This window comes from Podarcis muralis, chromosome 2 (assembly GCF_964188315.1).
Source record: "Podarcis muralis chromosome 2, rPodMur119.hap1.1, whole genome shotgun sequence".
Taxonomy (NCBI): domain Eukaryota; kingdom Metazoa; phylum Chordata; class Lepidosauria; order Squamata; family Lacertidae; genus Podarcis; species Podarcis muralis.
Window position 1 is genome coordinate 109,229,519 of NC_135656.1, and position 13,079 is coordinate 109,242,597.

The following is a 13,079-nucleotide window of genomic DNA, read 5'->3' on the forward strand; positions in this document are numbered from 1 at the left end:
TTTACTATCCATAAATTCTCCCACAGACAGTGCACTGATGGGGGTGCAAATCATCACTTCATTTGTTAGATTAGTAATTCCCTGAGTGAAGAGGCTGGTGGCGCTGTGGTCTAAACCACTGAGCCTCTTGGACTTGCCAATCAGAAGGTCAGTGGTTCAAATCCCCGCGGCTGAGTGAGGTCCCGTTGCTTTGTCCCAGATCCTGCCAACATAGCATTTTGAAAGCACACAAGTGCAAGTAGATAAAAAGGTACTGCTGCGCTGGGAAGGTAAATGGCAGGATCCAGAAAGCTGTCTGTGGACAACACTGGCTCCCTCGGCCTGAAAGTAAGTTGAGCACCACACCCCATAGTCGCCTTTGACTGGTCTTAACCATTCAGGGGTCCTTTGCCTTTTACCTTAACCTAATATCTGGTAAACTCCCCTTTGCCTTTGGCTACAGATTCTTCACTTAATTGCATTATAATAGTATTATATTAATATAAATCAATGAAAGGGAACTCAAGGGAACTGACATACTGGCTGCTTTTGTCCCAATACACTAGCAAAGGTTTGGATTTTATGACAGTTGCCCATTTGGGGCATAAAACCTTACCCATAATACACAAGTTATTACTACGGCTTTAGGCTTCCTGCCATAAGTCAGTTATGGAGCATCCTGGCAACTGCAGACTATTCTGGGCTGGAGGCGATCTTGCAAGCTGCACAAGAAGTCAGTGGCCAACTCATTGTTCAGATGAGATTGTTTCTTACTTCCAACACTTGACCCCATTTTGTGCTGGAAAGCTGATTTCATGCACATCCAATTAGATAAAATACTGCATGCATCAGAAATAACACCATTTCACTTTATCACCCCACAGCTGTTTGCTTCAGCAAGGCCTGATACGGAAAACCTGCAAAATAAAGGAAATTTGTTGTTATCAGGATACTGTTTTCATTCCCACATCAAAACCGTTCCCTTCACGCCAAGAGGTGAGCTATTTATTCTCAGCTCAGATGGATAGTATCTGCGTACCACTTCTGACAATAAACTTGACAGAGGTGCAAATTTAGTTAGCCCTGCTGGCCATCAGTAACTTTATGCACAGACCTTAATTAGCAGGTGGTGGTGCTTCCCCCCCATGCCCTGCAAAGTTTGCCTGTTCGTTTTTGCAGATCAACCTCCTAAAAGAGCTACCCTGGCAATCCCTGCCTTGGGGGAGTGGGGAGGGCAGGTTATAAATGCGTGTGGGGGGGGAATGGTTTAAAACACTTTATTAGAAGCTTGCTGGTTTTTTTGAATATGGCCTTTTATATTAGCACAAAGTTAAGCAAACCCCAACATGTTTTTGTTTTTTGTTGAAAACAAAAATCTATAAATCTAGTGTCCAATCCCTAGCATTTCAGGAATCACAGTCTCCTCGCTCTCGGCAGTGCCAAATTAGTGTCATTTGTGTCTCTCGCTTTGTTTGCGGACTTTATGTAGGGCTGCCATAAGTCGAGATTTTCAATTGACAACCAGGGTTGGTTTTTTTTAAAAAAAATAAATCACAATTTTTGGGCGTTTTTGTAAAAAAAATGTTCAACAACTTCGGGGTTTGTTGAGCTCGACAACTTCTGGTGTGTCCTCCTCTTTACTTACTGAAATAGGGCAAGCCTACTTTATGTCTTGATACTGTTATGCTTTCCATTTTAAATTCTGTGCTCCACTTTTTATGCCGGTTTATTGTTTAGTTGTACTGTATTTTTTACTTCTAGTTGTTACTGTCAAGTTTTTACTTGAGAGTGTAAGCTGCTTTATGGAAAAAGTATACACCCCCCCCCAAGCTCTGAAATTTTTTTTGGGGGGGTGACTGCAAAACCAGACTCTTTTTCATGCAATATGGTCAAAATTTTACCTTGAGGTTAGATTACGTAGGGCTGCATCTGAATACGGTTTGGAAACTTTATTGAGTGTAGAATTCAGCAGCCAGTTTGCTCACTGGAGCAAGACAGTTTATAACAATAACAATAATTTATTATTTATACCCCGCCCATCTGGCTGAGTTTCCCCAGCCACTCTGGGCAGCTCCCTATCGAGTGTTAAAAACAATACAGCATTAAATATTAAAAAAACAGGGCTGCCTTCAGATGTCTTTTAAAGATAGGATAGCTGCTTATTTCCTTCACATCTGAAGGGAGTTTGAGCATGTTACACTGATTCTGGTCTGACTGCACTGGCTGCCAATAAGTTTCTGGGCCCATTTCAAAGTGCTGGTTTCGACCCATAAAGCCTTAAACAGCTCAGGCCTGCAATACCTCAAGGACCACCTCTTTCCATATGAACCTACCCGGACCCTGAGATCATCTTCTAAGGTCCTTCTTTGTGTGCCTGAGGTCCAGAGGAAGGCAACACGCAAACAGGCTTTTTCTGCCGTGGTTTCCTTTTGTGGAATGCTCTCCCTAGGGAGGTATGCCTGGTGCCTTTATTATACATCTTAAGCACCAGGCAAAAACATTCCTCTTTAGTCAGCACCCCTGTTCCTGAAATAGTTACTCCTTGGTGACGAGGGGTGCACCAATTTATACCACAGGTGCCAAAATGTCTTGGGCCTGCCCTGCAACAAACTATCAATTCTTATTTTCTCTCTCCTTTTTCTCTTTTTCCTCCTTTTTCTCTTTTTCTTTCTTAAAGTGGATGGGATAATTACTTTTTCTGGAGCGTGTCTAATGCAACATATTTTTGTTTTGGTTATAGCAGGCAAGAAATACGTCTCTAGTTTGCATATGCTTGACAGTGCATGGGAGCAGAACAGTGTCGGAGGCAACACAGGGCGTGTTCACAGTATACACTTCCTTCCCCTCTGCCTGAGAATGCAAAGCGCATGCTGCAGCTACTGCTGCCACTGTAGCAGAGGCAGAGGCCAAGGCATTCATTGGAGGCCGAATCTGCTGCATCCTCAGTAGTCCCCTCCCTGCCCCCCAACCTGTGGATCCTTCCACCTGAAGCCTCATGCTCCCATCAGTCCCAGCCAGCACCATGGTCAGCAATGAGGGGAGCTGGAGTCTGGCAGCATCCGCATCATAGAATCATAGAAGCATTGCATTGTAGAGTTGGAAAGGGACCTCAAGGGTCATCTAGTCCAACCCCCTGCAAGGAAGGAATCTTTTGCCCAAAGTGGGGCGCAAACCCATGACCCCGAGATTAAGTGTCTCGTGCTCTACTGGGTGTGCTATCCCAGGACCACTGGTTCCCCACCTCCCTCTGTAAAGGGCAGTGTACACTCATGCAAACAGAACAGACAGACAGACAAGTCCTGCAATCCCACACCCATTAAAGCCTTGTCTGTCGCTTTTACATAATAATCATAATCAAAGAATCGTAGAATTGGAAGGGACCCTGAGGATCATCTAGTCCAACCCCCTGCAATGCAAGACTATGCAGCTGCCCCGTACGGGAATCCACCCTGGAGCCTCGGCGGTATCAGCACCATGCTCTAACCAAATGAGTAGTAGTAGTAGTAGTAGTAGTAGTAGTAGTAGTAGTAGTAGTAGCAACAACCCATCTGATTGGCTTGCCCCAACCAGTCTTCCAACAAATTTAAACACAGGAAAACATCACACATTTTAAACATCCCTCTACAGGGCTGCCTTCAGATACCTTCTAAAAGTTTATTATTTCCTTGGCATCTAATGGAAGGGCCTTGCACTTCTACCGAGAAGGCCTTCTGCGTGGTGTTTGAAGGGCACATAAGATGCAAAGGGGAGAGACGCCTTGTCTTGCATGAGGGCTGAAGCAGAGTTGTGGCTAGGACACTTCTGAGAAGTTGCCTGAAAGAGGGGCGGGGGGCGGGGGGGGGGGGAAGGGACGGAGAGGGGAGTGCCTATTGAGTTTCCTCTCCCAGAAGAGAAGCCGAGGCTTGATTTTCCGAGCGACTGCTTATCTTTTGCGTTGAGGCTGAGAACTTGGCAGCGCCTCACAGGACGGGAGCAGCGGGAAACTATGCGCCAAGTTCTTCTTGGAGCTGGCAAAGACCCCGAATAAGGCTGGTCAGGATGGAAAGGGGGGAGATCGAAGGTAGATTCCTCGCCCTCTCCCCACCCCCCAGCTCCAGCGAAGAGAGGAGGAATGTAGCCAGTCGTCTTCGCAAATTGGGACAGCCAACAGGCAACGAGACTGGAACGAACGGATGGAGGTAGGTGGTGGGAAGCTTTTGTGGATTCACAGGGGTTAACATAAAGAGCAGGTGTCTAGGCGTGGTTCATGGGCATAGCAAAGGGGGCAGGCGGGGAGGGACAGCTGTCCCCGCAATCAATAAAAATATATAAAAACACATAGCTAACTGAGGCTCCCCCGCCTCACAAAAGACCTAACGCGCTCCAACAAAAATCTTGGCTACGCCCAAGGTGTGGCTGGAATTGACTCCGATTGTGGGTTTAGGAACGAGGAGACCACAGAAGAAAGGATGCTAAGGGATTGATTGGGGAAAGGGAAGCTGGAGGAAGCGAGAAGGACAGGAGACAAATGTAGGAGGAGATATAAATAAGGGAGGGAGATTCTTTTGTGGAGCACTGCGGCCATTTGAAGTTCAGTATGTCTCCACTATAACCCTCGCTGCAGCAGGCACCATTTTACAACCTCATTTATTTGTATAATCGGCCTTATGGGCAGGACAAGACAAGAAGTGGAGAAGATTAGGGTAGAGAAAAGTGGTGGAGAGTTTTAAAGGTAAGGGTGAAGACTTTGCTATGGGTGCTGAAAGATGCGAAACGACAGCACAAAGATACAAGGAGGAGAGTTTGGCTTGGCAACGGGGTGGCAAAAATTATGTGGATTATATTCAGGTAGGTAACCGTGTTGGTCTGACGCAGTAGAAATAAAAAAAAATGTCCAGTAGCACCTTAGAGACCAACTAAGTTTGTTCTTGGTACGAGCTGAAGAGGTGTGCATGCACACAAAAGCAAGTGGAACTGTGGTCTAAACCACAGAGCCTAGGGCTTGCCGATCAGAAGGCTGGCAGTTCGAATCCCCGTGACCGGGTGAGCTCCCGTTGCTCAGTCCCTGCTCCTGCCAACCTAGCAGTTCGAAGGCACACCAGTGCAATAAATAGGTACCATTGCGGCGGGAACGTAAACGGCATTTCAGTGTGCTCTGGTTTCCATCAAGGTGCCCTGTTGCTCCAAAAGCGGTTTAGTCATGTTGGCCACATGACCCAGAAAATTGCCTGTGGACAAACACTGGCTCCCGCAGCCTGAAAGCGAGCCATAGCCCCCTTTGACAGGACTTAACCACCCAGGGGTCCTTTACCTTTACCTTAATCTAATATCTGGTAAATTTTCCTTTGCTTTTGACTTCAGATTCTTCACTTAATTGCATTATAATATTACATTAATAGAAAGTAATGAAAGGGAACTCAAAGGAACTGACAGCCTTTGTTAAAATATGGCAAAAGTTTGAATTTTATGACAGTTGCCCACTTGGGGAATAAAATCATACCCATAATACACAAGTTATTACTACGGCTTTTGGCTTCCTGCCATAAGTCGGTTAAGGAGCATCCTGGCAACTGCAGACTATTCTGGGCTGGAGGCAATCTTGCAGGCTGCATAAGAAGTCAGGGGCCAACTCATTGTTCAGAATGAGATGGTTATTACTTCCAACACTTGGCCCCATTTTGGGCTTATCTTGGGAAAGCTGCTTTCATGCACATCCAAGTACTACAAGCTTTGGAGTTAACTCTATTTTGCCATAGCTGTTTACTTTAGCAGGATCCGATACTGTAAACCTGCAAAATAAAGGAAACGATTTGTTGTTGCTTTTAAAAAAATAAAAGACTGTCATTCAGTATCAGGATACTGTTCTTATTTTCACATCAAAACCTTTCCCTTCATGTCAAGAGGTGAGCTATTTATCCTCAGCTGATAGACATGCAGCTGATTGACATCTAATGCCCTTTTAAAATGTATTGGGGAGAGGGGGGGCTCTTGGGCTGCTTTTATAAAAATGTGTTTTGTGTTTTCATATTGTGATTTTAAGTTGTAATTGTACTGAGACCTGTGGGTATAGGGCGGTGTATAAATTTAATAAATAAAAATAAAAATAATACCAACAGACGTCACCAGATGCCTCTTGGGACAGATGAAAACTTATACCTTGGCATCAGTAAAGACATCTCTTTTATTTATATTAGTAGTTCAGCCTTTGTGCATGCATTAATTTGAAGGTTGTAGTTAAGGCCTCCCTCTTTTCATTTCTGTGCTTTATTTACATCACTAGGTCTATGCTTCTTTGCTTTGACTTTAAATAAGATTGCTATGTGTTTATTGTTTTAAGAGGGATATAAGGGAACTTATATATCAAACAGCTTAGACAGACAATGTTTCTACACCTCACCTTTTCATCCTCTTCAATCCTAGAAAGAGACGCATTGTTTGAGAAGCAAAATATGTAGCTGGAGTTCCAATCCCCTTCTTCTTCCGAAAAGTAGTAGCATTTGTTTCTAAAGCCAGTCCAGTTGTATGGGCAATATTCAGCAAAAACAGGGTTGTATTACTTGGTTGCTCTGCTCTGTTAGAAAGAACTAAGATAGGTACAGAGAATTCAGTGATACCAGATTATTCACCCAGCTATCGCTGAGAAGCACAGACAGAAATTGGGATCATTCGGCTGAAACAGAGTAGGGCCTAGCTATCTACCTCACAACTCCTTAAAACATAACTTTTTTGAATTCTTTTGCAATTCCCAAGTGCAAAACACAAGTCACATGCCTGTATGTCTTAAGCACATATGTATCCCTTTTTACTATACATCTACAATACACTCCATCCACCAGCCATCTTGGAAGATTAGCTGAAAGTAACAAAAGTGAGGCACACAGTCTCTGAAGAGAAACAACGTTCTGTTGCCAAGGGCAGGATGACAACTCCACCTACAGGAAGCCTCTCCGGAAGCCAGGAGTTGGCCCAAATATCTTGCTGTTTAAAGTGAAAGACAAGAAAGCACTCACTCTCAATTCCATGCACAGATAGGCACTTGACTCTTACAGTTGTAACCAGACAGTGTCCTCCACCATATCTGAGGGCAGGAGCTATGGGGCCACAGGGCAGATAATAACAGCACAGAGAGCTCTCTTCTCCAACAGCTCACCATTACTTTCTCCCACCCATCTCCCATCTGCTACCTGAGGCAGCTGCTTCACTCTGCCTCATGATAGGGCTGGCCCTGCAGTTAGATTATATAATCTAACACAGTATATAGCAGGCAAGGTCCTTGCCCCAGTCTAGCTCTTTTCTTGGGTACCAGATCTCAAATGCATATGCAGGCTGCCAATATAGCAGTATTCAAAAGCACGCTGCCTCTGATTGGCAGCATCGCTAGAAGGCACTGAGAGCCTTATCCTTCATGAATTCATCTAGTCCTCTTTTTAAGCCATCCATGTTGGTGGCCATATATTTGCTTCTTGCTCTTCCACCCAGGAGCTCAAGGTTGTATATTCTCCCCCCCTGCCACCCTCCTGCCTTTTATATTTGCACATTGCAACAGCCTGCGAGGCAGGCTAGACTAAGCTAATGGATGTACATTGCACAGCAGCTCGTCAATAGATGCAGGGATGCAGGGATGCAGGGAGCCTAATCCAACACCATTTTAGAATTCCGGTTGATCGTGAAGTGAAGACAAGCAGGATTGCCCTCCGGAGAGAGAATCCAGCTCCAAGGAGGGAACAAGGGGGTGCTTCGAGGGCGCCGCAGCCCCCCAAAGACCCCTGGAAGGAGATCCAGGGGGCAGGAACCTGGCACAGCCATCTGGCGATTCCCCCGGCCGCCAGGTACCCTCTGTTAAGAGGAGACGAGAGCAGCAGGGTAGAAAGGCAGGCAGCGGGATGCCATTGCTAACCTCCAGGAGCGAAGCTCCGAGCTTGTGCACCGGAGCGATTAACTCTCAAAAGTAAGAAATCGAATTGGAGAACTTAAAAAAAAAAGGGTAAATTGGAAAAGAGCTAATTCTCACCCCCTGCTTCCTCCTCCTCCTCCCTCCTCCACCTGCTCTCAGGGTCCGCAAGTGGTCTGGCCATGTGCCGGCTGAGCAGATTGCTTTGAACCAGCCTTCCTCTTGGTGCAGAGGAGCAGAGGACGCTGCCTTCTGCTGGATCAGACCACTGCTCCATCTAGCTCAGTAGTGTAGGCACTGACTGGGAGTGGCTCCCCAGGCACAGGTCTCCCAGCCCTACCTAGGGGTGCTGGTACCTTCTGCATGCCTTCAACTGCCAGCTCGTATTTGGAAACACTGGTGCTCCCAACAGGGCAGGTGGCTAGTGAATTTATCCGGTCCTCTTTCAAAGCCATTCACGATGGCAGTCACTGTCTCCTGGGGGATCAAGTGCCATAGTTTAGAGTATGTGCTGTGTAGAGAAGTACTTTCTTTTTTCCTAAATCTTCCAACCCTTTCCGCTACTTCCGGGTCGCTGCAGGATGCAACCTGAAAAGATGTAACCTGAAGCAAATGCAACACAAGGTATGACTGTAATTTTATAAACTTCTATAGATGTACAGCTTATGTACAAAGATAAAAATTACAGTAGGTGCCCTGCTGCCCTTTGCTTCTAGCTCTGTGGAATGTGACACAGAAGGAAATTTGAGGGGGAAAGATTGCCCACCTCTCTTCTTCCGCATGGCTACTGAGCATGTTCAGACCTCAGTTTATTATTATTATTATTTTTAGGGGGCTGTCCTCTTCACTTAAATATTTGTACTTCTGCAAACCTAAATTTTTGATACCTTCCTCTTGTTTCTCATAAAGGCGTCTGGTGCTTCTGCAAGCAAGGGTTGTTTTGCCTGTAAATAAGGTTTTCTATTATCTTTCTGAAGGATGAAGAATCTGCTGGAAGGTGAACCAAAAATGGTGGAACATGCCAATACCTACGAGAAACCTGTAAACCTAGCAGAGCAAGTTGTGTTTTTACCTCAACGGAATGGAGCTAGTTACAATTTTGAACATTCAGAGAGGAGAGAAAAATCTGGTAAGCAAGTTAATTCTGATGCGTGAAAAGTATTAAGATGGAGACTGGAGACAGATTGTAGTTGGTTGGGGTTTTTTAAAGAGAAAGATTTTAGTTTATTGTGTGTGTTTTGATGTGGCTACATGTGAAACCCGCCTTGTAGGTGAGTTTTGTGCTCTTCTTCCTTAGGAATGGTAAATCAAGACCATTATTTGTGTGTGTTAATTTCATTTCAGGGGGTCACGCTAATTATCACAGTAGAAGAATCACGTCTAAGAATCACATCTTAATTGAATTCATTATTATCCTCCTCTTCATCACCATCCCGGTTCTTGCTGTCCCGAGAGGTGAGTTTTCTGCCTGTTTTCTTAGTGCTTTCTTCCAGGTCTGTCCCAGTCATGACCCCTGTCTGCCACCAGCACTTTGGCTGCTAATGGCCAGTTCGCACTAAGCAGCAGCAGTTAGGAAAACAGTTGCCTTTGGCTGAATCCGTATTATCCATGCTCTTGCCAATGGCTCTCTGGGACTTTGGAGGGGATCTTTCCCAGCCCTACCTAAAGATGCCGAAGATTGGACCTGAGACTGTCAGCATGCAGAGCAGATACTCTGCCACTGAGCAACAAAGCTCCCCCAAGTTGTGTGATTCCTTTACTACTCCTTCCCGTTCCTCTCTCCAAGAAGCGTCTGAATCCAGGAGCCACAATTGCTGCTTATTGGTTCCTTTCCCCCCCTCCCTCCCAGCCAGAGGTTGAAATGGACAGGAGCCAATGTTATGTGCAGATCCCAGTTCAGAGCAGAACTTTCTCTCTCTTGCAGGGGGGAGATCCAACCAGACTTCCCCTGAAGTGAATAACTGTCCTGTTTTGGGACCAGCATGCCCAGCTGGCTGGGTTGGCTATGAAGGGAAGTGTTACTTTTTCTCAGAAGAAGAAAGAAACTGGACATCTGCCCAGTGCTTTTGCATTTCCCAGGGCTCTTCTCTGGCTGCGATTCAGAGTGAGCTGGAAAAGGTGAGACCAACAAATGTATAAATGTTTGTGAGAATTATCTCCTGCACAGCACTAAGGATGAGCTATCCGTATGGAAATATAAAGTGAATCTGGGACGTAACTTGGCTTTGTCATAGCTTGATGCAAACAAGAATAATAATAAAATTCTCCAGGAGCACCTTAGAGACCAACTAAGTTTGTTCTTGGTATGAGCTTTTGTGTGCACGCACACTTCTTCAGATATGCACACGAAGCTTATACCAAGAACAAACTTAGTTGGTCTCTAAGGTGATCCTGGAGAATTTATTTTCATTATTTTTATTTTTATTTCGACTGCATCAGACCAATACGGCTACTAACCTGAATCTTGATGTAAACAAATTATCCATCTTGCAGCCATAATGGGAATTATAGATCAACAAAATCTCAAGGGCCGCAAGTGCCATATACTCTTCCTTCAGCCACTTTCCTATCTTCCTTGAATCTCCTTCCTCCCTTTTCAGCAAAGCTTTCCTTCTGCTATCTAAGTCTCACTTTCTTTGCATCTCCAGTCTCACTGCCCAGGTCTGTGTTGGGAGTTCTTGTTCTCCTCCCACATTTGGCATTATTTGAGGTGGAAGACTCACTTGGAGGCACTGTTCTAAGCTGTTTGTGTGTTTTCGACCAAGGTGTTCATGCTCCGGTTCAAGGGCGAAGCTGACCATTGGATTGGCCTCCGGAAGGACTTCGATGATACCTGGATATGGGCAGATGGGTCAGAAAACAGTAACACGTGAGTCCTTGGTCTTCTCTGAATTGGGATTAAGCAGGAGGCATGCTGTGTACAGTGAGTTGATCCCAAACCTGAATCTGTAACCAAAAATCAGTCGAGAATGTGAACTTCAAGGAATCAGAATTGCACTCAAAGCATAAACCTCTAAGTAACCTCCCTGATATGTTGGGGACTAAATCTCAGGAAGAACTTTCTGATAGTAAGAGCTGTCTGACAATCAAACCTTGGGAGGTTGTGGACTCTCCTTTATTGGAGATCTTTAAAGAGAGGTTTGATGGCCACCAGTCAAGGGATTTTCAGCTGTGATGAACACAATGCGGCTTGCTAATGGATTCTTGGCTACGTAGTTTATGACACTGTCCCACCCATACAAGACAGAGCAGCCAACCTGGCTTGCCCATCTCACATTTCCTCCTCGTGTTGCAGGTTGGTGGTGAAAGGAAGCGGAAACTGCGCGTATCTAAGCAAGGAGTTTGTCCTTGCCTCCCGTTGCCACATACCGATAAAGTGGATCTGCAGTCACCCTGATGCGTATATGAGAAATAAAAACTCTACAGCAGGAAAAGTCATATGCCAAGAGGAATTATGATCAACCCCAGGGATGTAAGAAATCGGCAATTTCCATTCTGGCCCATTTTAATCACAATCAGCACTATTTCCACTCCGCTGCAGTTTGATTTCCTTCTAATCTACAATATTAACCTCACTGTCTACTATTTAACATTGTTTGTGCAACTTGCATTCATTTCTGTGTAAAGGAAGCATCAAAACAATGTAAGGCAGTATTTAATGACATGCCATTTGTGGACATCAAGAAGGCAACAACAATCAGGTGAACAAATACAGATTGTATTCACTTGATTCTCTGACCACAGAGCTGCCACCATTTCCGCTTGCTTTTCTGTTTTTGTCACAATTCTCTGACATGCTTAGGTAAGTCTTTCCATTGTATGACCTGGATATTGTTTCTAGAAGGAAAGGCAGCAAATTGTATGTATGGAAACAATTTTACACCAAAGCTGGTGTGTGACAGGAGACTACAGAGAGGAGTGCTCAACTCTGACGCTTGTTCACAGCTTCATACAAAACCTCAAATGATCTGAACTAGGCTTCAGTGCCTGCACACTTTCAACCTGATCTTTGTACAACATCAGCTAGAAACTTGTCTTACTTTATAATGAATCTTGAAATCTGTCACCAAGAAAAATCATAAGCAGAGGCATTGGTCTTTTACATTGAACCTAGCCATTTGCGAACTAAGTGGAGAGGGCACAAGTTGATGATTTGTGGATTTAAACCATTCTGCCAGGAATCCATCAATTGTTTCTTCTATTTCAGATTGTTATCCCACATCCCCTTTCCTCCACCCCTCAGTTGTACGACTTTGATATCAATCTCAACATACAAATAAATGTCTGATAGCTTCCCTTCTGCCCTTTTCTTGGTTTCTTTACCTTTCTGCTAAATAGTGTATTCCAAATTTTTAATCTTCAATGTTCATTCTCTGTTAAATGCTGTTAATTCTGTTGATTTTTATTCTGCTGGATTTACTCAAGACCTCCTCCTGGGTTATTTACTTGTTGTTGTTTAGTCGTTTTGTCGTGTCCGACTCTTCGTGACCCCATGGACCACAGCACTGCCAGGCACTTGTTACTTGTTTATACTGCTTCTTAAAATATTCAATAAACGTTTTCCAATCCTCCTTATATTCTTTGTCATTTTTTCTCCCTTGCCCTGTTCTTTATGCCTGCCAATCCAGCATATTCAAGCATTTTAAACTGCCACTCTTCCTTGGTGGGTACCATACTCATTCTCCACCTTTGTGCCAATCAGATTCTAGCCGCAGTGGTGGCATATAATAATCAATTATTTTGTTTCTTAGGGACTTCTGTTGTTACCATTCCCAAAAGGAATGCATTTTGGGGAAGGTAATTTTGATATATCTTTTAAAATTCATTATTATTTCCCAGAATTCCCAGATTCCTTTGCAGGACCACGACATGTAGAAAAAGGATCCCTCTACTTCATTGCATTCCCAACATTTACCTTTTTCTTTTTAAAACATGTTCGCTAGTTTGGCAGGTGTTAAATATCACCTGTGGGTCATTTTCGTCATATTTTCCCACAATGCACAACATGTCGTGAATTTACTATCCATAAATATCATACCGTATTTTTCGCCCTATAGGATGCACTTTCCCCCCTCCAAAATTGAAGGGGAAATGTGTGTGCGTCCTATGGGGCGAATGCAGGCTTTCGCTGAAGCCTGGAGAGCGAGAGGGGTCGTTGCGCACCGACCCCTCTCGCTCTCCAGGCTTCAGGAAGCTATCCGCAAGCCTTGGGAGCCTGCGGGAGTTTCCG

The 13,079-nt window shown here is 44.6% G+C and overlaps 1 protein-coding gene across 1 annotated transcript; it reads left to right on the forward strand.

Moving 5' to 3' along the window:
• The first annotated feature begins 3,854 nt into the window (after positions 1-3,854).
• LOC144327043 (C-type lectin domain family 2 member D-like) lies at positions 3,855-12,424 on the forward strand. Its single transcript, XM_077925186.1, has 6 exons — positions 3,855-4,157; positions 8,827-8,978; positions 9,194-9,304; positions 9,774-9,967; positions 10,615-10,718; positions 11,145-12,424. The coding sequence occupies exons 1-6, from the start codon at positions 4,018-4,020 to the stop codon at positions 11,305-11,307; spliced, it is 864 nt and encodes a 287-aa protein (XP_077781312.1). The 5' UTR covers positions 3,855-4,017; the 3' UTR covers positions 11,308-12,424.
• Positions 12,425-13,079: the final 655 nt, after the last annotated feature.

Excerpts from the sequence above, each read along its gene's own strand:
- LOC144327043 (XM_077925186.1), top strand. The coding sequence starts at position 4,018 with ATGGAAAGGGGGGAGATCGAAGGTAGATTCCTCGCCCTCTCCCCACCC. Across the intron at positions 9,305-9,773 it reads GGTTCTTGCTGTCCCGAGAG|GGGGGAGATCCAACCAGACT; the intron begins GTGAGTTTTCTG and ends TCTCTCTTGCAG. Across the intron at positions 10,719-11,144 it reads GGGTCAGAAAACAGTAACAC|GTTGGTGGTGAAAGGAAGCG; the intron begins GTGAGTCCTTGG and ends CTCGTGTTGCAG.